We start from the raw sequence: 25,918 nt of genomic DNA on the forward strand, positions 1-25,918 counted from the left end.
GGAAAAAATCAAAGCTCCAATTTCTCCCCAGAACTTGTAAAGAATATTCAAACAGTAATTAAAACATTAGTTGAAACTCATTGACCAATCCTTTATAAGTAGGCAACTGAGACAAAGTTCACAAATTTACACTTCACTTAAAAGCTAAGAATCTGTGCTTCAGAGCTGGATGACTTGTCTTTTTCTTGCTTCGTTCTTCTGAACCATTTCCATAGAAACTTTGGCTTCATATAATGGGATTGGATCATCCAAATGAGGCCTAAAAGAGAATAATACCTCAGAAGTGTCTGAATGTATGCTCAAAAGAAAAAAGTACACAATTCAGGACAATTGCCATAGACTTTACTTTTTAGCAATGCAAACTTTACAGCTCAAACACACTGCAAGTGTTATAGGTTGGCTAGGATTCCTGGAACAAAGGGCAGAGAAAACAGCAAATAGGAAGCAGATGTTTAATGTACTGCAGGCATTTCAAAATAGCTTTTACTAGCAGTTTTAAAGATGTGCCATTTTATATTGCTTTTGAGAACAGCTCCTGCCCTTCTGCATCCAAAAACTCAACTGCAATCATAGCAGACAAAGGAAAAATAAGCTTTGTAGTAACCATTAGTAGAATATTAACTGTTGGAAGGAATGCCTTTAGTAGCTTATTCATACAAGAACAAAGACTTTTATTTAGATGCAGTTCACAGTGGTTATTATGAATATGCACTTGGATTGTAGATAAGTATTACGCACCTGCAGACTAAGTCTGGCCCAAACTGGGTTTATTTAATGTACAGGCTAACGGGCAGATTGTATTAGAGCAATTAGAATTGCAGGGAAGAGGGCTTTCTCCAAGTCATTTCCTAAGATGGCTAATTGAAAATAAAAATAAGAATTTTGCCCAAGTATTTGATATTAATGGGCGGCATACCAAGGGCTGTTTAGAGTCATTAAAGGAGCTTGCAGTGACTTAGTGGCTCTGGTATTTATTTATTTTTAATGAACAGCTAATCCCAACGTTACTGTATTATAACGAATAGCTTCTGAAGCTGCCTTCCATTAGAAAAGCAGTTTCCCATGCAGAATCCAGGGCTCGCTTTTCGAGAAAGGTAAGTCTGAAACCTCTTGGGCTCATGGAACGGGCTTCAGGACTCTTGGGAGTTCTGGATCAATAACTACAGCCACAAAGTAGGTCTCCAGCAGCATTTTAATTACATGGAGCTTCATAACTTATAATACTTAGATTAGTTTGTAAGCTTCCATTTCACTGTAGCACACCCGACTTACCTGAAAACACCACTGGATAGCTTCTCCATTACATCTTCTAGAATGCGTATAAGAGAATTGTTAAGAAAAACTGTGTGTACATGTGTGACTGGAGTGGATTACTAAACACACTAGCAAATCCCAACAAATCTGTTTTGAGGAAACATGGCTAGGACTGAGATGCAGATCTTTAATTTGTGAGATTGGCTTCACCATATAGACCCTGCATATCTGGGTAGAAATGCATGGTAGTGTTTTAAAGCATTAATATGATTTATAATCTATCCAGGTTTACCAAGCACTCTGCACAGCTTAAAGACAGTCCATATCCCCAGGTTTACAATCTAAAATCTAAAATTATATGTTTATTCTAAAATAGCAGAAAAGAAACCCATATGTATCGCACTCTAAATGGCAATTAAATTCCCCATATCATGATATTTCCAGTACTATGACAGTCAGCAGTAAAGATCCCTTAGCTGTACTGAGTTCCAATATATGCAACATATATTGCATTTCCCCCCACTCTCTTTAAAACAAACCAGTTACTTCTCAATTTAAAATATAAGCATAAAAAGGATATATAAGTATTTCCCTTGTTGCATATTTGACAAATTCCACACCTCATCATTCAGGAAAGAGACTGTAGCACCTTTGAGGAAAAGGCAACGACTATCTGGAGGATCCAACTTTTTTAAAATATGAAAAACAGTTAAGCTACATTTGCCAAAACAAAAATGGCACAACCAAAGCACATTAATGAATGGTTGACATAATTTTCCTGGTAACAGGCAGTGCAAGTGATTTTCAACATATATGAAATTGGCTTCTTGTTTTACAAACATGAATGACCTGGAAGGCACAGAACAAGTACCGTATTTTTCGCTCGATAACACACACCCAACCATAACACGCATGTAGTTTTTAGAGGAGGAAAACAAGAAAAAAAAATATTCTAAACGAAACAGTGGATGTATGATTTTTGTGGTTCATGCTGTGGCCATAGACATGTGATCTGACGGTGAGTTTGGGGTAGCCCAATGCAAAAATCCTGAGGATCCATGTGGATCCATGTTTGTACCCACATTTTTGCACCACTGCAGCCCCAGGCATCAGTGGGTGTGTGATTTTTTTGGTGCAAACTGTAGCCATGGACATGCTATGTGATCTGATGGTGAATTTGGGGTGACCCAGTGCAAAAATCCTGAGGATCCATGTGGATCTGTGCTTTGTAACCACGTTTTAAGTGGGGAGGGAAGGAAAAGCACTCAAGGGACAAGGAACACGTGTGGAGCCTCCCCCCCCCTTAGCGAGCGGAAAACCTTTGCTGGAGGGACAGAGAGCCTGCTTGCTTTAAAGGAGCCGCTTTGCTCCTTTAAAGAAGCAGGCATTCTGTCCCTCTCTCCTCCCCATTCAGTGGCTCTTCTCCCGCTGGAAACCACGGAGGAGGGAAGCATTCACTCCGTAACACGCACAGACATTTCCCCTTACTTTCTAGGAGGAAAAAAAACACGTGTTATGGAGCGAAAACGATGGTAGTCATTCTGAGACAAAGACAGTTTACCTTTTAGTGCTCCACTGTTTGATTTGCACTATAGTAGCAATTTCATTTTATTTTAATTATGAAGTGTGCTAGATTATTACTGTCAAGTAATGCGGCACTTGGAGGACGCGGCTGGCGCTGTGGCTTAAACCACAGAGCCTAGGACTTGCTGATCAGAAGGTTGGTGGTTCGAATCCCCGCGATGGGGTGAGCTCCCGTTGCTCGGTTCCAGCTCCTGCCAACATAGCAGTTCGAAAGCATGGCAAAGTGCAAATAGATAAATAGGTACCGCTCCGGCGGGAAGGTAAACGGCGTTTCTGTGCGCTGCTCTGGTTTGCCAGAAGCGGCTTAGTCATGCTGACCACATGACCCGGAAGCTGTATGCCGGCTCCCTTGACCAATAAAGCAAGATGAGGGCCACAACCCCAGTCGGCCACTACTGGACCTAATGGTCAGGGGTCCTCTTTACCCCCTATAGATATTAAACAGTGTTGCACCACAGTTCTATGCAAGTTTACCTGGAAATAGGTCACTTTGTGTTCAACCAGACTTACTCCCAGGTACATAGGACTGCTGCCTTAATAGTAACTTAGTATCAGTCATCAATGGCAGCATATTTATAGACATGGGAATTTCAGATTTTCTTCTCACCTGGAGATTTTCTTCCATGGTAACCCAATGGCCTCCAACACTGAGCAATGAAATAATGTCATGTTTGTGCGGCAGCAATTGTTGTGAAGTTACTTCATTTTCTTTACTGTATAATCTCACTAAAAAAAGCAAAGGAAGCAAAGAAGCTAAGTAATTAAGAGTCACATTTAACTGTGTTGAACTGTAAAAAAGACTATGATCTGAAAATACAGTAGAGACGATGTCTGTACTTTTATAACCCAAGAAAAGCTTCAATAAAAATGTTTCATGTTTATAATCTATCAATATACATCCCCCCTTTTCTGGTCTATTTTAAAATGACCTTCTTTACTCAGAATTCTGGGCACAGCATACACTGAGGAAAAGGTTCCATTAATTAGTTTCACTATGTCTCCTGTGAATGTTTGATGGCAGGGTCAAGTGCATAAATCAGTGCAGAAGACAGTTGAGTGGTTGCATGGTCAACCTACACATACAGCTTTAAGTCTCCTTCCTTGGACCATTTTTTTAAAAAACCAATCAGTTTCTCTGGAATTATTTTCATCCCAACATGCTACACTGACTGAGGTTAAAAAAAACCAAACCTCAAATAAAAGATTGTTGGAGTTTTGGGGGTATTCATTCATCCAAAATACTCTTTGAAAGGAAAGTGTACAGAAAACTACAGCCTGTAAGTGCCTGAAACTTGGGTACATTTTTAACTACCACGCAGGTGACACAATACAGGACTATGTTGTAGATCTGCTGCTGTATAAATTCTGCAAGGAAAGGTGTACTCGGTCTGGATTTTACCTAATTTTTGTTAAGAATTAAGTTATGCAATAACACACCAACACAATATATGTAAGAAACATTTAAAAAAGGTAGAAAAACAGAAAATATGTAAATATTTTGATTATGACTACAGAAAACCTATCCTAATAAACAATATATGGAATTTAGTACTGCAGAAATTTCTCATTTGCTTCTACAGAGGACTTTATATGCAATTAACTGCTTCACCAGCATCAATAGGTCTTCTGTACCAAATTCCAGACTGAATTTTTTTCCATGATTTTAACAGACAGTGCCTCACATACTAACTATAGAGCCACTCCTCTGACACTATAGTATACAACAGCACTGTATAAAACTGGATATGCTTTTATGATACAAAGTTTTAAAATTAATAAAATACTATGGAACTGTTGGTAAATATTTTACTGCATCAGTAAAGAGTTTTGTAGCAGTTACAGACCTCCTGCGTCAAGGATGATATCCACTCCTAATCCGCCTGTCTCCTCCAAACAGCTTTCTGTCAGGTCACATGCTCCATTGGTTTCATCTATAATACGAGCTAGATGGGATGGCAAGGTAAATTACAATATTTTAAGTGGGGGACCAGCGCAAACTTTGTATTCTTCAGACTTACCCAGAAACCAATATGTAGATAACACGAGAACAAAACAGTTATTTTGCCTCAACAATATTTACAGAGAATGTAGAAGTGTGCAGAATTCAAAAGAAAACACTTGTCAAAGACTTAGAATTACTTTTGCAGCTAGGACCAGGATTGCAACCTAATAACCACAGTGGGTTTTACAGACATCTCAGTGTACTTGTACAGAACTGGGATTTAAGACCAGGGACTCATTGGTAAGAAGCAAAAGCAAAGGAAATATTTAAACTCTGCAGAACATGAACATTTCTATCATCAACATTCAGGCTTTGTTCAGACATAATCCTAAACTATGATTTGATTAGCCTAAATATGGTTTGCTTGAACATGTGAATCCAGCCCAGGAAACTAAATGGTTGCTTGTTCATGAGCCACCATGAAGGACTGCTAGGGACCACCCACCACACCCTGTGTTTCCCACCTGCTTCGAGGCAGAATCAGGGCCCCAATCAACAAGGCTTGCTGAGGACAAGGCAGGCAGCTTCCCCGCCCCATGTGGTGAAACAAACAATCTGGATTTTCTTTCATGCAGCGTAAGAAATACTTGAATATAATGAAGATTGTGATTAAAAATGGCAAGGTTCTTTCTTATACTCACCTACTAATGGTTGCTTGACACCTGTAAAGCAAAATACCAAAATGAGAACTGGAACATATGAAACGGTAAGAAACACTCCAAATATTTAAATACAATGCATTTTCTTAAACACTGTGGGGCTCCTGCTGGCCTACAGGAAAGGGATGACATGGGCTGAATGGAGTCATCTTCTTCCTCAGCTCCTAACAGGCTTTCAGTGCATGGATACCACAGCATTCTGGTCTTTATTCACCAGAAAGCCAGTGGATGCCTTCTGCCACTCCTGTTCAAAGGAGGGGTGATCTGCTACTAGGCCGGCTACATATCATTACAATTTTATCAGCACAGTATAATAAAAACAATTACTTTATTTTAAATTAATTATGATTCCAGTCTTACATTTTGCTCACTGGAATGAACTGGGGTATTTTCTAAAAGCGATTCACTGCTCCCATATTCCAAACTGATAGCAAGTTTTTAGTAGAAATGTTCAGGCCTCTAAGCAGGTTCTCTGTGGGAAGTTAAGGCCCTTTGCTTGTTTTGAGTTTGGAGCACTTCTGTTAAAATATTTTGGACTGCAAAAATTATACAAATACATTAGAAAAGAAACTATATAATACACTGATTTGACTGTGCCAAAATAAGAGCTTATTCTCAAGCTATCAGGAATCGCTTAAAGACTTGATAGAAAACATTTCAAGCTGCATTCAGCAAAATGTTGGGAAGCTGTTATTTGGGTCAATGTGTTCCATGTTTAAACCTACTTGTGCTTACAAAGCACTAGCTGATATGCTCTGCTTCAATATACAAGGTCTGACTGAGTAGTAAATATTTACAATATCCTGTTCCAATTTCAAGTCCAATCCTTCATGGTTAATTTCATGTATAGACCATTTTTAACCTGGTTCAGAAGTGTAGGCTGCTTGGCTTTGGAAGTCATATTAACTAGCAATTAGCACTTCTGTATTTTATACTGATGCTGCATAATGTGGACTGTTTTGTCACACTTCCAGGGAATTTTAAGCAGCAAGAAGAGCTACCCTCAAACTAGATTCCACACATTATATAGCAGTATCTCGAAGCTGCTCAAGCAGGTATCTGCCATTTACTTTACTGCAACAGACACAATATCAGATATCAAACCAACTGTGGAACAACATTTCAAAATTAGAAGGGAAAAGGAGAAACTGTGGGGTTCTACAGGGACTGGTTTTTCAAAGCAAAAATTGAAGGTAGAAAACATTTATTCATTACTTATATGGGACTGCGATATTTTACAATTAAATTTAAGTTTTAAATGGAAGCAGTATGTGTTTTAAAAAGGACATCTGGCACCCTATAACAGCAAAGTTGACATTAGCACAGGGAGGTACTAACGGAGAACACTTTGCAGCTGCTTACCATTAAAAGAGATTTCTTAATTATGCCATGATCCATCTGTGCAAGACATTGTTTTGTCCAAATTCTGCTTGCCTCCCCTCTCTTTGCAGCTCATCTGCGGGAGGATACTGCAGGCTGCTAAAGCCCTCCACTCTGAAGTCCAAGACCAAGCTTCACCCACCATGCATGCCATTCCAACATGGCGCTTACATGAGAGATAACAGTGTGGTCTTGTCCATGAATTTATCCTTGCGCCCCTGAGGAGAGCTGATATGCTTGCCAGATACTTCAGAAAACTGTTTCTCCCACAGAAGCAAGGCATGCAGACCACATCTATCTTTTCATGTCATTCCCTGAGCTCACAATATGTAAACAAGCCGGGATAATAAGGAAAATGTTTACATGTGCTCACAAGTCAGTGGTGGCTCTAGTTAGTGTTCTATTCAGCCTAACAGCTGCTGCCCTACTTATTTTTGGATGGCCAAGAGGGAAAGTAAATAAGATTAAAAATAAATCAAAGGCTGTGGAAAAAAGAAAGTCGCCTGCATTTTAAAATAATCCTCAATAATTTGTAGTTGTGATTATTGTAATAATTTGAGGGATATGAACAATTTTGGGCTCAGGTATTGAAGTAGATGTTTCAGCATTTAATAAGAGGCCTGTAAATTTTACAAAGATGAATGTTTGATATCCATCTACAGTGGTACCTCGGGTTAAGTACTTAATTCGTTCCGTAGGTCCGTACTTAACCTGAAACTATTCTTAACCTGAAGCACCACTTTAGCTAATGGGGACTCCAACTGCCGCCATGCCACTGCCGCTCGATTTCTGTTCTCATCCTGAAGCAAAGTCCTTAACCTGAAGCACTATTTCTGGGTTAGGGGAGTCTGTAACCTGAAGCGTATGTAACCCGAGGTATCACTGTATATATAACAGGAGTTTACAGACACTTCTAAGTCCAGGTTTGCCTGACTTGTGACCCACTAAACTGAAAGTAACTCATCAGCCATGTACTATGGCCTGATATATTTTGACATCTCTCCACCCAATTTTTTGCAGTTACAGTTACAGAACCAAACAGGAGCCTTGCTGAGCCCTGGTGGGCAGCCATATATAGATGGTAGGCTGCATGTAGCTTGCTAGGTCAGATGACAGAGCTTACTGCAGCCCAATCTCCCCTCCCCCCCCCAAAGGAATAGGAATGTCAACAGCTTCACCAACAAAGACTTCATCTCAGTTCTAAATATTTGCCATTTATTTTATCCATCAACTGGGGAATGTACATCAATAAACACAACATTCAAAACAGCAGCACACTAAAACAGACAACAAATAAAAACTGCAAATAAAGCTCAAGTATAGTACTTAAAATACCTGGCTGGGGAAAAAATGTTTCTGCCTGGTATCTACATGATAATGTTGCCAACATTGGGGAAGAAATTCTGTAACCAGGGCACAAAGGCCAAGAAAACTCTTTCCCTTATTGACATCAGTCTTGCCTCTGATGCAGGAGGCATTTGGAAAAGAGGACTCACAGATCACTTTAAAGTTTGGGAATGCTGATAAGGATGTATATGCACACACCTTCACATACCTGGGTCCCAAGCCAGTTAGCGCTCGTGAAATGCAGACGAACGTTTCAAAATAAAAACATGTGTTCTGAATTAGCTCTCTCACGCAGCTAGAGCCAAACAATGTAACTCACCCACAGATGGCGTAAGCCTCTCAAGATACTGCTTGTCTTCAAGACTATATATAGTAGAAATGACTTTGGCTCCTCTGTGTTGTGCTAGCTGAATAGCGATTGTACCAAATGGCTGCAGGAGGAGAAATAGATGGAGCATGTGCATATGTTTAAATATATTGCCTTGGTACCGGTGAACTAAAATACAGAACTATTACACCCGCCTACAACTTTTAACACCAAATAGAAGGAACAAGTACATATGTTTAAAAATTGTTTGTGTATTGGTGAACGTATATACACCCACCCACCCCTTAGGACCTTAACTGTGAGCTGCATTCAGATGAAGTCCCTGCCCCAATAGCTCTATTGCTCCTGGTGAGATTGGAAGCATATCTTTAGGTTCACACACCTCATCGCCGAATATTTGGAAAGCCTGAAAAGGTTGTTTCGAACACATTTCATTCAATGGGGAAATACTTTAGAATGCTTGGAAAAAAGCACCATATCAGCAATAAGTCTGGTATGTTGTACATGTAGTCCAAGATACAGGGATAACTTGGAAAGTATGGACATTTTAAATGTTGTCATTCATTGACCAAACTTCAGGTCCGGAAATCTGTTACTATGGCAGCCAGTACTCCAGCAGAGAGCAGGATAGGCCATGTTGCATGCAGATAGAAGCGTGAGTTTCTTTTTTGAACACTTTACGTAGCCTTGCCTTGAGGGCTTCCAGTGCAAAAAGGGGGGGGGGTCTGTCGGTGCAGTTCCCAACAGCGGACAGGCTTGTACAGCCAAATTCAGCAGGATTTTAAACCCTCCCAAGGCAGGATCACCTAACTACTTTGGCTTTGAGCCCAGTAAGGAACAGGTGAGTTCAGCCAAAGTATAACTGAGCCCCACCCTGGTACCCATCAGCTGATTTGGTGACATGAGCTGAATGACAGGTGCAGGTGGTTTGGGGGGAAATGGCCTTGTGGGGAACGATGAGACCATGGGTTCCTGATTTATCAGAAAGAGCACAGGCTATAAGACTTTTCAAGTCCATTCCAACAAGACAAGTATATACTGAATAGGAGCTTAAGAAAAGATATAATTGTTTCTGAAGTAGTTTCTTGTACCTACACTTGCTCCATCCATCACCAGAACAGTTTTTCCTGGAGTGGCGTAAGAGAGGTAATGTAGAGCTGTATATGCACGAAGACCATCACGAACGGTACCTGCTGCTTCAAGCCAGGAGACCTTTTCTGGCTTATGAGCTGTTTCATAATGCGGGGGGAGGGGGGAAAGGGAGGAGGAAGGGAGAGAGAAGCAGACCAGAGATTTTAAAAAGCAGGGCTGGCGCTTGCCTACTTTTGAAACAGAACCTTAAATTTGTTGTTTAACCTAACAGACTATTACAAAAAATGGTGGTCAGTGTTCTCCTTCCTCCCAAAAGATCAAAATTAAAAGAAACATATTGCAGAGATAGAAAAGACAGCATGGGTTTCCTCAACCCAGTCATATAAGCTTGCAACATTTTAAACAAATCTATTAGCTTTCTGTTTTAAAGTGTCACCGTATTTTTATAGCATTATATCTTGTTTCTCAGTGAAAGAAATAAAAGTCAGAATATAAACATTGGGTTGATTCAAGTAATTACTGTACATTTAAAAAAATACTTTTTTTTGATATATACATATTTTTAAGTGCTATGACAGATTATGCTTGGGAATAATATCACTTTGAAAAATGAGGCTCCCAAGACCAGCTTCAGGGTTCTAAAGCTGTTCCAAACCAGTGGAAAGTACTGTATAAAACAATAAAAACAGGGAAAGGGGAAAACCAGAACTTTATTTCGTTAAGGTGAGGTCTGGAAAGATAGGCTATTTATTAGCCTGCTTGGTTACTTAAAAAAGACATAGGGCAAGGTATTAAGTGGGGAACACAGGGCAAGATTCACCTAAAGAGCCTCGTCAATGGAAGCACAAGGCTGCCATCTGTTTTACTGCAGGGCAGATTCGAAGGTAAACCATACGCAGAACGAGTCTGCCCCTGTGGCTTGATGGAGGTAGAAGCTGTCTCTCATGCCTTGTTACACTGCTATTTCTACAGGGATATACGCTCGGTATTTATTACCCCTGCTATGCAAAAATCTCCAAATGAATCCAAACTTTGATGTCTAAAATCCCTGGTAGAGGACAAGGATCCTGAGATCACGTTAAGGGTAGCTAAATTCTGTGCGATTGCCATAAAACTTAGGGAACAAGCTGTGCTAACATAATGATTAAGGCCTTAAAAGATAATTTTAGGTTATATTTTAGTGACTAGTTTTAATTTATATATTTTTTAACTGTTGCTATATCTGTATTGTCCCTGTAATACTTAATTGCAAATTCAAATGTATCCCTATCGTGTTTTATGACTTCCTTGATATTGTATGTGGGCTGGAACTGGTCTGTGACCGAAATAATAAATTCATTCATTCAATGGAAGGACAAGGACTTCTGCTCACACAATGGGGCTTCCCCCGCGCTGTGCCCCCAAATAAATTGGCTCTAGGTAGGGAGAACCTCTCAGAACAGCAGGAAGAGAAGGGGATCATTTTATCTGACTTACATAGAAAAGCATAACACTAAATTCTGCCCAGAGTCTTGGGATATTCAAAATCAATGTGAAACGCGCAAGGAGATTCTTAAAACTACAATGAACACTTGCACATCTTATGACAGGTATAGAGAAACTCAGCCCTCCAGATGTTTTGGGATTACAACTCCCATCGTCCCTGACCACTGGTCCTGTTAGCTAGGGGTGATGGGAGTTGTAGTCCAACAGCTACTGGAGGGCCAAGTTTGGCCACCACTGGTTTAGATGGTTAAGTAATTTGGGAGCTCTTAACTCCACACCTGACTTTGTGTGTGTTGGGTCAGAGTCAAATTTATACTGGCAAGTGTTACACAGGCCTGCCTTTTCTGGAATACTCTAAGTAAATACTGCTTTCTTTTTCCAATATTCCCTTCTCTCTGCCACTTCAATGTTTTTCAAAGTAAGCTTAAAAAAATCAATACAAATCCAAATTACTTGAAAACCTGAATCTTGATAGCACAATTACATGACATAAGTTGAGGAAAATTAATTACCATAACATCTATTAAGAACAGAACTTGCATTTCTCGAAGGCCACAGAACACACAAAAACCTGAATATAATATAATTTATCCAGATATTATTCTAGCTGTCTATGTAAACACCACGCCAGACAGCTTTGAAACTTTAATGCCATACATCAGACCAAAATTTAGAAGGGATTTGCTAACGGTGGTTTAAACTTATTAGTTTGGGGCAGAATTCATTTCTGAACCTTCTCGAATGGTGTAGACAATGGTGTCCAAACATTTTCAAAGAGGGCTAGATTTGATGAAGTGAAGGGCTGTGAGGGCTGACCAAAGGGCCAACCAAAGTTGGTAACCTTTTTTTAGGATTGAAGTTGTTGAGCTTTTTTTTATGATTTTATCCCAAGTTGTTGACTTTGGACATGCCAGGTGTAGAGAGACTTAATCTAATCAGCCTCCTTATGTTTCATCAGTGGAAGGTTGTGTTTTGTTTAGTTTTATTCTTTGAGTCTCTTCCGTAACTGAGAGAGGACAAAGCGTCTTTCATTAATATGTGTATGCAGATGTTGCCACCCACTTCTCTGGGTCAGTTCCAGGAGTGGCTGCTGTCCATTGGGACTGGTAGGTTAGAAGGCAGCAAGATCAGCAGGAGGTGAAGTCAGAGCCAGTGACAGCTAGAGCCTGTAATTCCCGTTTTGTCTCCATCCTCCTCCCTGCTGAGATGAAGAAGGAAGCTGCCAGGCAGAGCTAACCTCTGGGCTGGTTGTCAGAAAGAAGGCAGGCAGGTGGGGCTTGGCTGAGGACAGGATGAGGTTGGTGGGGCAATGGTCCATTAGCTATAGTGAATATACCACCACCAGTCAGGTCCATGTCCTGAAAAACATTTATTTCTATCCATATATAATTAAACAATTGACTAAGGTTCATTAACCAACTAAGATTTCTTTAACTGTGTGAACAGCCCTATGAAGGCACGAGTGCTTGCAATCCACATATTTTCAGGCAGCTGCTAGCAGTCCTTTATACAGTCGTACCTTGGTTGACGAACGTCTTGTGAGTCGAACGTTTTGGCTCCTGCAAGCCTGGGAGTGAGTGTTCCGGCTTGAGAACTTTCTTTGGAACCCAAATGTCCGGCGTCGCTTCTGCGGCTTCCAATTGGCTGCAGGAACTTCCTGCAGCCAAGCGGAAGCCGCGCCTTGGTTTCCGAACGCTTTGGAAGTCTAAAGGACTTCCGGAACGGATTCTGTTTGGCTTGAGAGCCAGTGTGGTGTAGTGGTTAAGAGCGGTAGTCTCGTAATCTGGGGAACCGGGTTCGCGTCTCCGCTCCTCCACATGCAGCTGCTGGGTGACCTTGGGCCAGTCACACTTCTCGGAAGTCTCTCAGCCCCACTCACCTCACAGAGTGTTTGTTGTGGGGGAGGAAGGGAAAGGAGAATGTTAGCCGCCTTGAGACTCCTTAAGGGGAGTGAAAGGCGGGATATCAAATCCAAACTCCTCTTCTTCTCTTCTTCCAAGGTATGACTGTATTAGAAAGGCTAGAATGCCACAAAATAGTGAGATTCTTTGTTATCCAGCAGGACTTGCAGGACTCAAACATTTCAGTGTTGTTTTCCTTACTGTAGCCCCCTCCTCAATGTACTGCATGCTAATTTTGAAATTTCCCTAACTTTGAAAAAAAAAAAAACCTACTTGTGATGCATTTCGTGGGACCTGCTGTTGGAAAAATACGAACCCTGCTGGGTTTACAGCAATGATAGTTAAAATTTCTGGGTTGTAGCCAAAGTACATAGAGTTGATTTTTTAAATGTTTCTTTTTCTGTTGTCTTTTACCATGTATTGAGTACTACAGAACATAGCTATAGTTTCAAAGGATGCCGTTCTGCTATTGAACTTTAGTTATACAAAATATTCAGAAAGGTTTGTGTTACACAAAAATATAAAGATTCCTACAAAGGCCACAGTCGCAATCCAGCAAGGGAGACAAGGCTGCAGAAGCAGCCTCAGATGCCTGCAGTCATTGCAAAATGTACAACTGGATGCATAACTAACTTGCATCACAAAGGCCACCCATGACCCAATGATCTGGCACCTGCAACCTTTTAATGTACATGGCAAAGCACATCTGCACCTGGACCCCTAGTTGAGGGACTTAAGTTTACAAGACTATAGGCGTGTTGGGGCTTATGACATCATTGTCATGTTGAGTAACATAGAAACAACAGACTTATGATTTTGTCTGATGCCAGATAGCAATTAAAGTTCAAAACTGGGGGTGTGGAAAACTCCACAGGATTCGTAATTGTCTGCAATTCTTCCATGACACCACAGGCCAGGGAACAGGGCCCTGCAGCAAACACAGGGTTAATCCCTGTCCTCCCGTCAGCCAATATCACCAGTGGGGGAAATAGTCTTGAGGGCTGGAGGTTGCCCACCCCTGCAATAGCATCTTTCCTAAAGGGAATGTTTCTGAAACAACATGCCCCCTATTCATGCCCTCACAAGAGGTTAGATTTGTAGATAAATTGTGATGATACATTACAGTTTGGATCATAAGATTTTTTTTTAAAATTCTGTGACACAGTTCTAGATTAGCTTTCTCCAATTTGGTGCTCTCTGAAAATTTTGGACTACAGCTTCCATCATCCTTGACTATTAATCATGCTGGCTGTGGCTGATGGGGGCACTAGGGGGCACGAGGCTGGGCAAGGCTGCTCCAGATCCTTGGTTGAGTAGACCCTTCCCCTAGTGCTCATGCAACCTTTTACAGAACGGTGATAACTTTGGATCCGACCCAGTGCTCTTGACCTTTTGGATTTGCCTGCTACTTTTATTTATTTAGTTTAGTTTGCAAATGCACGTTCTAACTATTGCACCAGAGGAAAACCAGGATGTCTGGCCTAGAATAATCGAAGAAGTTTGAGAAGAATGCAAAGCTCAAAGTAGGGCTGGACACTGCTTTCACTGCTTGCTTTTAGAATTTAAGAGTAAATCAGCAAAAATAGTTGAGTGAAGCAACAAGAGCAATAGCTTAGGAGAAATGAAAGGGGTGAGTCAGCTCTTGTGGTTTCTATTTGAACATGAACTCACTGAAAAGTATGTATTGCTGCAATTTCTTTAGAAGAGATAAATTGTGCAGCATTTAAGGCGTCAGTTCTGAGGACACTGGAGCATTGTATGAAAATAAACTGAAATACATACAAATAAAACAAATTTGACTTTTATAAATAGTTTTTTTTGTGCTAATTGGGTTCCATGTGGTGCTTAACACAAGATACATACCTAAATAATGTTCATGAACTAGAACAACTTCACACAAACCAGACTCTTCTGAATCCAGCGGTAAAATTCCTATGAAATCAAAACAAAACCCTTCAGCTCAAACCACATATATACTGTATCACATGTCAAATAAGAATTGCATTTCTAAGGGAAGGCTATAGTCCTAACCTCACTGACCTGGGAGTAAGACCCACTGAATTCAACAGGACTTGCTTCTCACTAGATACATGTAGGATTGTGCTGTTCATCATTAGTCTGCACATCACCTTTAGCTTCTGTCACCTCTATATAATGCAGCTGGAAGGGATGAAGCTGTAAAATTTGCAAGCTCTACCCTAAGTGTCGCTGCTGCTGTGATAACAGATTGGCTCAGACTCAAACACCTCTTCTTTGACCCTTTTATGAAAGAACTTGACAGTGCAGTGTGGTACCAATGAGTGATAGTTATGGAACTCAGTATTAATGAAATGAACATGTATTATGTGCAGTTCCAGGAAGCTTACTCATGTGTACATAGCAAAGCCTCCCTTAGTGCATGTTCAGACTAGCAGTTTGTTACACTACCTCACAATATTGAAGTAAAGAGATGATACAGGTGGAAAGAAGTCCAAATTGCATTGGTGGATCATTTTCACATAGGTAAAGGATCACCTTAATACAGCTAAGTTTTGATTTTACTGCTAATTTATCACATCAAGGCATCATGGGGATTCTCATAAAAAGGCAAATTCAGACTTAAGATTTAAGAAATGAAAGAAATCTAAAATTTCTGTTATTTTAATTTGCTATTTGTTCGCATGTAGCCCCATGTCAACATATACAATCTGGATGCAGACATAAGGCTCATTAGCCTCAGACATGTCACCATCTCTTGGCCTAGCCCCTCACCAGTGTCACAGTGTTACTGGGAAGCTAAAAATATGGTTGTGCTGTCTGGGGCTGATGCCCAAAACATCTGGAGAATGCCAGGCTAAGGTAGGCTATTCTAACACAATGCAGCTCTTTCACTTAAAAAGTATTCACTGCTTAGATTAAAAAACTGCAACTTACCGACTACCTCATCTTGTGGTTGAAAGAAGGTCACTTTATTTCCAGCTTGAACAAAAGAAAATAAAGGGATTTAAATTAAAAAAACCAAGTGAAATTACTATACTTTGAAAACTGTGTTTGCAAAACAATAATTTACAAGGCAAACTTCCTGCCATTCCTGATCCCCAAGCAGATGTCAGTGAAGAGGTAGCGAAAGTCCATGTTAAGCAGTAGCAGAAGGAAGGGTGTGGTGGCGCCACTTACCCCATCTCCTGGCAGCCGAGTTGCAGCTGCTTATCAGGATAGGGGTGAGGGTGTCAAGGCTTCACAGAGGTTGGTGCTGTGAAAACACACCTCCAGAGCCAATGAGATACTTCTGTTGGCAATGCCAGGGTGCTGAGCCAAGGGTGCATAAAATACAAATAAAAACACCGGTGTGTGTGTGTGTGTGTGTGTGTGTGCAAATTCTGCCCCTGCCTGTAGGTGTGTTTAAACAGCACTAACCTCCCTGCTGCTTTGCCCCTCCCACTATCAGGTAAGCAGCAACTCTGCTGCCAGGTGATCAGATAAGCTCTATCCCACACCATCTGCTGCTGTGTCCATGAAGGAGGAAGAAAAAAAAGGACTTTCTTTGGTTTGCCCCAAGCTTCTCATTGTTCCACTCTACTGAACTACCTGAAGTCTAGTACTGAGGAGAAAAGCTTCTTTCTACTTTCTCTGCAACATGCATAATTTTGCGTACCTGTCAAGTCCCCCTTACAAACATTTTTTTTAATAAACTAAAAAGCCCCAAATGCAGGACGGTTGTTTCAGCCCCATAATCATTTTGGTTGGTGTTTTCTGAACCTTATGTATCCTTTTTTGAAGCACAGCAACCAGAGCAGGACAGTATTCCAAATGTGACCGCATAACAGATTTGCATAGTGGCATTATTATGTTGGCAGTTTTATTTTATTTGGGGGTTTTTTGCACTTGCTTACAGTGAATCACAATTGCCATTTTACTGCCCATTTGCCTAGTTTGTTCTTAACCTCTTGATGTAATCAGCAAGCTTGGCCATCTCACCGTTTACCCTAACTCCAGCACAAGATTAGTTTAATAATAGGAATCTGCACTACATTTTTCATGGTGAAGACAGATGGAAACCTTTCAGTTTCTCTATAGTCTGCTTGTTTTCCTTTAGCACACCTCTGACTCCCTTGTCATTCAACTACTTCCCTAGCTGGTTTCCTGCTAATAATGTATTTAATTACTTTTTTTTTGTTCTTTCCATTAGTGTTCTTAGCAACGTACTCCTCAATTAATTGTTTTTAATGTCTGCTTGCATTTATTTTGACGAAGTTTGTGCTCCTTTTAGTTCTCCTCAAGACTTAGGTTTTCTTGCCTCCAATAACTTCCTCAACTCTTAAAAGCACTGTTAGCCACCTGGCCTCAGTGGTACCTTTCCTGATCTGTTGTATATATTCTAGCTTCTTTAATGTGGTTTTGAATAACTTCCATGCATTCTGGAGTTATTTGACCTTCTTTGCTTTCCCTTTTAACTTCCTCAACAAACAGAAACCAGCTGCCCTGGCAGAAAGGTACTTACAAGGGAAAAAACCCAAGTGACTCTTTCAAATGAGCTGAATCACAAGGCACAGAGAAACGCAAAATACCAGAAGTCATTACCAGCAGGACCTGGGAAAAAGCTCTTCTGACCCTAAAGCACAGGCAAATCAACACTCCCATACAATTATTATTATTTTATTATTACATTTGTATACCGCCCTATACCTGCAGATCTCAGGGCAGTTCACGACAAGATCATAACACAGAAACATAAAATACATAATAAAAAACAAGAAAAACTCAATAATCGTCCCCCTCCCCAACACATTTTAAAAGGGCATTCATTGGATGTTAATCAGCCAAAGGGAAGTGTAACTGGGTGTATCTGCATTCCACTCAGGATCCTATCCCTAGTTCCTAATTTCTTAGAGCAGGGCTACACAACATGTGATACAAGAACCAAGAGTTTGATAAAGCTCCTGTATATTCTGTCTATCTAGGACTGTGAAAGCATCAGGGCATGGTTGGTGGTCTCTGTTTGACTTGGTAGATCACAGGTTGGGCAGGTCTGTCTGAGGAGAGTGGGGCGAAAAGAAACAGCCAAATGCAAAAGCAACTCCTTCCTAACTTCTACCAGCCTCAACCAATGCAAACTTAGTTGACAGGAGAGTCCAGTTTAGGAGACCACCTGGAAGGGATGGTTTCTCACCTCTGTCTGAGCCATAATAAAGCAGAACGGCATCAGACCATAGAACAGACTCCGGGGTTTTCCAGATGTTCAGAGTTCAGGAATGCTTCAGTAGAGCCTGGAGGCCATTGTCACTTCACAGAAAAAAGGGCTTGAACCACATTTGGAAAAGAAGTACTGTCGTGTCCTTTGGTAAAAGTCTTTAATAATGGACAAGATGGCAGGGGATGAAAGGAAAAGGAACTCTAATGCCTTTCCTTGCCGCCCAATTCATCACTGAGCTTGCTGTGTTTGCAGAGGGCAGAGCAAGGTCAGGTCAGCTTCTCTGCTTGTGAGATGAATTAGTAGGGTGTGGATTTCTGAGACCCCCCCTCCCATTCTGTCATATGACCAGGAAACAGTGGCCAACATAGAGCTCTTGCAGATTCCGCATGTTTTATTCTTCTTGCCTCGGGGTTCTTCTAATGGGGAGAAGTTACAGAAACACACTGTCCCCTTTCTCCCAAAGCCTGCAGGTGCCTACTCATGTATTTTGCTCAGCCATGTGCCAAATCACTTCTTTGCCTCTCTTCAGATGTAACAGAAAGCCATAGATGAAAGTCCTTGACCTCAATGATAAGGTGAGATTTTTCATACTCTCACAGGTATAGAACCCATAAGACGTGTTAATATTTTCCAGGAATTCACAAACAAATATTTATATAGAAGAAAGTAAACGGAAGCACTTGGGAATTCAAGAGGCCCTAATAAACCAGGTCATTAACAATCAGCATAGCCCCACTGTGGATTGTTTCTTTGCCACACTGTAATGTGACCGAATGTCAGGAGAAGGTAACAGAATGTTAGGAACTGGTTTTCATGTTGAGAAGATTAATGGGGTTCAATGTTGTATAGTACAAATAATGTTTACAAGGCATTTTTCATTGCCAAAGAAAACAGCAACATTATACTAATTAGTATACTCACTCTCCAACACAACACCAGCAATTTCCCTCCCAACAGGTAGAAACTCCTTCTTGATCTTGATTTCTGACAAAAGCTAAGTCAAATAATGGTTAGAATGCCTACTGTAAAGAATAATAAATGTTGAGTGCATATTAGTACAGTAAAATGCTATTACGGCCTCCCACCAAACATTTAATGGCAGATTAATACAGTATAGTCCAGCAAGGCTGAAATCATACACACATTTTTCTTGAAGTAAGTTCCACAGGAACGTAGAGTAACATGATTAAGATTGCAGTATAAATCTTACACAAAAATACTAACTTGACTGTGCTATGAAACCCCAGGTCTTTACAGTTACCATGTTCTGTCTTCTTTATGTACAAAAATGATTAAAAAACGATTTAGTAGTTTAGTTGTTTATCTAATTATTGAAATGCTATGAAAGTGTCACACACAACATCCTTTGCTTTTAATAATTTTAATAAATCACGTCATAATGGCAGTAACACCTGGCAAAAGCCTTAATTTTCCTTGCTTTGTTCCCCTCTCTATTTTATTTCTTCTTCAATACAAGATAAAACGGTTCATGTTACGGGCAGGCCAGATATCCATCTAAAGGGAAAAAAAACCTGCACTAACAAATAAAAGAAAAATCACACATAAATCCGTTTTTAATTTTTAAATTATGTATTTTTTAAAAAAAAACCATAGTAAGCTAGAGAAGTTCCAAGAGGCAGGTAAATGTAGTAAGAAAGGTCTTTATGCTGCACAAATTTGTATACTTAGCACAGCACACTAGCTCTAATCCCAGAAGCGATGGGGTACATGTTGTCCAACTGATTTCTATAACTATGGGACCATAGAACTAACCAGTGTACCCGAGGGGGTGCTTAGCTTTAAGTGTGGGCAGATAGCATTCACTTAAGCCTCTATTAGAGCCAATTTATATGCAGTCCTGGGAATGGCGCTTGATCCAGCCTCTACATGGTAGCTGAAGGAGGCATAACATGTAGAGCAAGGATCATCCTCGCAATTATCATTCATAATGTGGAGAATCTTCACACCAATAGCAAACATTTGTAGCAGTGGGACAGAAACTTTTCAGGAAACAAGGACAATTCACTGTCAACTGTGCCTATCGTGTGGGCCAACTCTAACAGTGACCCCCCCCCCGCTATAGCGCAGGGGTCAGCAAACTTTTTAAGCAGGGGGCTGGTCCACTGTACCTCAGACTGGGGGGGGAGGAGGACTATATTTTGAAAAGAAAAAAAAAAGAATGAATTCCTATGCCCCACAAATAACCCAGAGATGCATTTGAAATAAAAGCACACATTCTACTCATGTAAAAACATGCTGATTCCCAGACCGTTCATGGGCCGGATTTAAAATGCGATTGGGCCTGATCCGGCCCCTGGGCCCTAGTTTGCCAACCCATGCTGTAGTGGTATGGAAGCCAGCCATTTGGGTCTTAGAACTCCCACCCTTCATTTATACTACTGTTTTACATAGTTGAATAAGGTAGAGTTCAGTAAAAGGTGATCCTTTAGTTTAAAAGGGGCACCTTATATAAACTGCAGTTACTTTGACTGTTGGACCAACATACGACTTGTGAGTAACCTCCGCTGAACATTGCTGACTTCCTTGTGAATAAACGTATAGAGAGTTATGCTGTAAATTATAAGGGTGCCTCTGTTACCTTATGCCAGGGATGGGAACCTGTGGCCCTCCAAATGTTGTTGGACCTCAACTCCCCCCACCCCATGCTGGCTGGAGCTCATGGGAGTCGGAGCCCAACAACACTTGGGTGGGTCACAGGTTCACCATCCCTGCCTTATGCAAACAAAACTGCCACCAAAATGGGTTAACAGCATTTTGATGTATTTGAATCAAAGAGCAGGTTCATAGGTTCAACTTTCCATGAAGTAAAATAATACAAGTACCTTATCATTGATCCGACTTAGAGCACAGGCTTTCACTTGCACTTTCACATAGTTGTCTCTTGTGACAGGAAGGTTATCCTAAGATTGAATTGACATGATTCACCCATTATAGGACATGCAAGTATGTCACAACTAGGTATTTCAGCTTAACTGATTTTGTGGATAGAGTTCTTCCCTTCCCCTAGATTACAGTGAGAAAGGTAGCTTTTCATGTAGGGCTGGGACTGAACCCCGTGTGAAATCCTGGAAAGCTGTTGCCCATCAGTGTAGAAGCTACTTAGCTAGTGAGGCCAATGATATGACTCAGCAAAGCAGCTTCCTCTGTTCCTATGCACTGTGTTGCAATCTTACCCTGCAAAGTTTTAAAGCTACTTAGAAGATTATGTACGAGTTACATCTAGGGAATGACTTTAGTAACAATACATAGAATGCAACACACACACAAATGAACTAAATTCTATGGAAATCTTACGCGGAGTTCTTCTGATTCAGGCAGTTAACTCAAAGTTTCCAAGTCACTTTCCTCTTTGAGAAGGAAGTGAAAAAGTGACCTTATAATAAATCCAGAAAAGGGATGCTGTACTATATGCAATTATTACAATGGGTTGTAAATTATAAATAAGTAAAAAAACCTTTTACAATTCTGATTGTACGTCTGATATTCTTTTCTCCATCTTAGGCTCGAGTCATGAACACATACATATATGTGTTCTGTCAGTCAAAAGTGGAATGCATGTTTTAATATTTCTGGTTCTGAAACTATTTTCTCATGTATTTTGTTAACTGGATTGAGAAACAAATTTAAAAAACCCAGTTATTGCACTCAGATGTTTCAAAGTTAAAAAAGGTAATTTGTTTGTTGTGTAATTTCCCCACTTTGAAAAGCTTTAAGTCAAATCTAAGTCTTTCTTCATAACTCACAGCCAACCCAGTTTGACAACCAGGTCTGTTGTTCAGGCTCACACTCTGCGTCACCACATACAGTCCACTTTCTCATGTCATGATTTAGGCAGACCATAGTTTATAATTAGATCTGAACCAGGCAAATTATGGTGTGTTCAAACTATAGTTCACCTGCATGCAGCACTTGGAAATCCACTTCAAAGTATGACTTCTAATTTTGCCTAAATACAGTTTTATGCTAACCAGGAAGGAAGGGAATCTAAGCTTAAGACAGAAAGTGGAGCATGCAAGTCCAAAGCACACCCCAAAGGCCAAACCATGGGTTGGCCATTATAAGTCAACTGAGATGGGATGGCATTTAGATGTAATGCTAAACCATGGTTCAGAATTACAAGAATAAGTCTAGAAGTCTCTTCTGGAGCTAGTGCAAGGAAAGTGGAAGTTTCTGCTGTTGTTTTAGGTTAACTTTAGCTTAGCATGCCATTTAAACAGAAAACTGTGGTTCGTCTTAACACTTTGCTGTATCAAGACATTTTATAAACTATAGTTTGAAGTTGGCTTCTTTCAACTAGCCGCAGTTTGTCCAAGATCACATGAGATGGCAAACTGTCATTATTCTAAAACAAATTATGGCATCACATATTTTAGACGTGTATGCAGTCTTATATTTCTTTAAGCAAATAACTTACCTTTTCCAGGAAAACAAAACTGGCTTCTCCAGATGAAGTCTGCTGCCAGTATAAGCCTTTCATTCCGACCTTTAAAATATAGAGCGGGAAATGAAATACCTAAATACGAATTTAGGCCAATATCAAACTCATCAGTTCTGCTAGCACAAGCACTTTGAACTTAGCAATTAAACTTCCTCTCCCTCTCCTTGTGCCCCCATCCCACAAATCTGCTCTGGAGTGTTGCGGGAAAAGCCAGAACAAATTAGGTGAGTAAGTTTGGTTGCTCTGCCAAAAGTGCTTGCACTAGGAACTGTTTTATTAGATACTTCCAAGTGTTTCTAAATAGATTTCAAATAAAAGACTTTATATGTTTTGTATAAATTTATAGACCACAGATAAAATCTGTGTTATTACCACTGTTTCTGATAACTGAAAGAGCAAATCAAAAGAGGTGAATTTTTAAAACTTCCTGTTATAATATTGTTCTATTATCCATTAGACAGATACATCACCTCATAACATCAGCTCCACAGAAAAATAATGCTTCTAATTATGCCCCGATAGCTCAGTTGGTAGAGCATGAGACTCCTAATCTCACAGTTGTGGGTTCGAGCCCCATGTTGGGCAAAACTTTCCTGCATTACAGGGGGTTGGACTAGATGACCCTTGTTGTCCCTTCCAACTCAACAATGATTCTATGATTGAGCAATACAAGCAACATTTTTCTTATTGGAAAAGCCTGCTTTAGTAATCTAAGTCTTGATCAGCAATTATCAAGGAACCCTGATAAACTTCTAAGTAACTCAAAGGTTCTTCCAATCACAGTTTGAAAAACATTTATCTGTTTCTTTTAATTTCCTTCCCTAATTCAAAGATACTTCATGAATATACATTGGCCTTAACTGTGGAGTAGCTTATTACATCACAGCATGTTGGGCTTAGTTCTGGGAAATCTCAGAAAGAAACTCAGTTACTAGCTTTAGGGATAAATCACCATCTGTTTCATTTCACTCATCTGAAAAATGGGAACACTAAGTTGCTTCAGGTTACATTATTACACTCACTTACCAAGGAGAAAGTCTCATTGTACTCAATGGGACTTACGTCTTAGAAAAAATATAGGACTGCACTACAAGAAACTGAAAATTAATTGTAAAACATTTCTGTAGAATTTTACCACAAACTCAAACCTTTTTATTTTTACGATCACCATTTATTCCAATGGAATGAACAACCTTTACCCAGAAGTATTCTTAGCTTGGCTAGTACATAACTGTTTTTTTTTCTTAAAAGCACAAATCCTGAAGAGCACTGAGTATATTCTAAGGTGTGCTCAGTTTGTACGATTCAATGCCCAAGTCTAGCCAACCATCGTCCAAAGCAAAACCACAACTCTCTGCAGACAAACAGATGCAGAAAAAAATGAAGTGATGGTATGGTATGGTACTTGAAGACTACAGATAGGAGCAGCTTGTGATGGGACTACTAATTATCTAAAATATGCCTATATACACAAGGAAATGGAAAGTGATGTATGCACTGTCACACAAAGCACCTAATATAATTTGTAAATCTAGGCTATTAGTTTTTAGTTCTAATGGTTAAGATGGCCCACTTAGTAAGGATTATTTATCTGAAACCTTTACTGTTTCTTGTGCATTTCATTCATCCTCAATCCTGTAACTCCTCATCTTCCCTCTCACTCTTAAGCACTTCTCGGTTACTTATCCAATGTACCCTATAAAAGCACAAGAATTCTGAATAAGTGAAATGGCAAATTTGTTGTGCATGAAAGGATCTTTCTAGGTCTCAGCTGGAAATTTGTGCAGATATCCTATTTTATTCTAAGCAGGCCCATCTGGATTTTATTGGTCAGTAAGATCTACCTGTGGAGCCACTCCTCTGGATTCCCCTAACCTCAGATGGGAAGTGGGCTGTGAGCCAAACAAGGCTTTTCAGTTGTAGGGCCTTGTTTTTTTGCATATTTGCCAGACACTGGGCTTAATGCCTTTTCAGCACCAGGTGAAGTCCTTCCAATTTGTGCCAGCCTTTTAGACATTTTACACAACACTACTCAAAGCACATTTATTCAAAGGTTCAGCTGAGTTCCATTCAATGGGACTCACTTTCCAATTAAGTGTGCCTCTCTAAGTGAAGCATTACTGGTGCATTGTGTTTTGCTTTAGCAATCGCTGGCATGTTTTGGAAACTCCACTTTTTAAATTATTTTATCCTATTACTGCATTTTAGTCTATGCTTCAGCTTCATTCTGAAGAGAAGGGTATAAACGTTGTCAAAATAAACCGGTGCGTGAACAAAATAAGCAAATGCCCCTACCACAGTGGCAGTACTTTACTGGGTCTCTTAAATGCAAAATTGCAAGATCTTGATTTCCCACCACCAGCTAAAGGGAAGGATATGAGATGAGCAATAGCTGCAGGGAACCTCCCGAGCTCAGGAACCTCGCCCTTCTTTAGCAAGACTAAAAATACGTGCGGATGCTGAACAGCTACGGGAGGTCAAAGAAGGGCGGCTGCAGGTCCCGAGGGCTGTAGGCGCCACAAAGATCAGCGCTGCTCCGCTCGCTCCCTCTGCCTCGCGCGCCCAGCCCCTTGCCCCGCAGAAGAGACCCGGGTGGTTGTCATGACAAACCCATTACCTCTTCTTAGGCCCCTCTCTTTGATTCTCGCGGGAGCGCGAATCCTAAGCTTGGAAAGCCTTAGAACGGAGCAGCGCAGAAACGCAGATCCCAATTGGCCCAAACGGCTGTCACTCTATATGGGGGGCGGGGGACAGAGGGAAAAACGAGAGGAGCCCTCCGGAGCGGCGCGCTCTAATAGCTCCTCGACGGGAATTCCTAGCCTGTTAAAACTACAATTCCCAGCAAGCTTTGCAGCACGGGTTGCCTCATTGGTCCCAGCATGCAGCGCCTCTCCAATTACTGAGTGGGCAATAAAAAGCCGTACTAGGCGTGTGAGAGACAGAATAAGGATGGGAGGCAAGTCAGCTTCACCGCGGTCTCCTTTCAATAAGCATGACTTTGGGAACACCAGGCGTGCTTCTTTCTCGTCATATCCAGCCTAGCTCGGTTCCCCTTCGTTCACACAATTTCTATCGGCCCGTGCGAAACTTGCGCGCCCTCCTCGGCTCTTCCCTCACCTCGCGCCCTTGGGCTTATCTCCTCTTTCCCAGAGCGCGCTTTCGGCGACCAACTCGGCGGAATGTTCCCCTCTCCTAATGGTGGCTGGGCGCGTCCGTCATCGGGAGAGGGGTGGGCTCTGTGGGCTGGGCGAGGG

General features: G+C 40.8%; 2 protein-coding genes across 10 annotated transcripts in view; one reads left to right on the forward strand and one right to left on the reverse strand.

Annotated features, from left to right (window-relative positions):
• Positions 1-70: 70 nt before the first annotated feature.
• On the reverse strand, positions 71-25,917 carry CRYZL1 (crystallin zeta like 1). Of its 9 annotated transcripts, none has more exons than XM_083438730.1 (15): positions 25,782-25,886; positions 24,263-24,360; positions 22,641-22,709; positions 21,049-21,126; positions 19,127-19,199; positions 15,946-15,990; positions 14,896-14,964; positions 9,650-9,783; positions 8,546-8,657; positions 5,482-5,502; positions 4,683-4,781; positions 3,446-3,564; positions 1,835-1,940; positions 1,273-1,318; positions 71-259 (listed from the first exon to the last, which is right to left on the reverse strand). In XM_083438730.1, the coding sequence occupies exons 3-15, from the start codon at positions 22,701-22,703 to the stop codon at positions 160-162; spliced, it is 1,065 nt and encodes a 354-aa protein (XP_083294856.1). In that variant the 5' UTR covers positions 22,704-22,709; positions 24,263-24,360; positions 25,782-25,886; the 3' UTR covers positions 71-159. The 9 variants fall into 9 exon arrangements, with proteins under 9 accessions (XP_083294856.1, XP_083294860.1, XP_083294854.1 ...); XM_083438734.1 differs by lacking the exon at positions 25,782-25,886 and adding an exon at positions 25,282-25,387 and having other exon boundaries at positions 24,269-24,360; XM_083438728.1 differs by lacking the exon at positions 25,782-25,886 and adding an exon at positions 25,282-25,387.
• ITSN1 (intersectin 1) overlaps positions 25,564-25,918 on the forward strand; it is an 84,756-nt gene continuing 84,401 nt past the window's right edge. The window contains exon 1 of the mRNA XM_083438674.1: positions 25,564-25,620. The gene's annotated coding sequence lies outside the window, so the exon portion shown is untranslated. The remainder of the gene's footprint in view (positions 25,621-25,918) is intronic.

The sequence above is a fragment of the Podarcis tiliguerta genome (assembly GCF_965153285.1).
Source record: "Podarcis tiliguerta genome assembly, chromosome: 4".
Taxonomy (NCBI): Eukaryota; Metazoa; Chordata; class Lepidosauria; order Squamata; family Lacertidae; genus Podarcis; species Podarcis tiliguerta.

What these genes read in the sequence shown, in the direction of transcription:
- CRYZL1 (XM_083438731.1), bottom strand. Translation starts at nt 22,703, where the DNA reads ATGAAAGGCTTATACTGGCAGCAGACTTCATCTGGAGAAGCCAGTTTT. An exon ending in TGTCAAGCAACCATTAGTAG is followed by an intron (nt 4,782 to 5,481) that starts GTGAGTATAAGA and finishes CATCCCATCTAG; the next exon opens with CTCGTATTATAGATGAAACC. An exon ending in CTATCCAGTGGTGTTTTCAG is followed by an intron (nt 260 to 1,272) that starts GTAAGTCGGGTG and finishes ATTCTCTTTTAG; the next exon opens with GCCTCATTTGGATGATCCAA.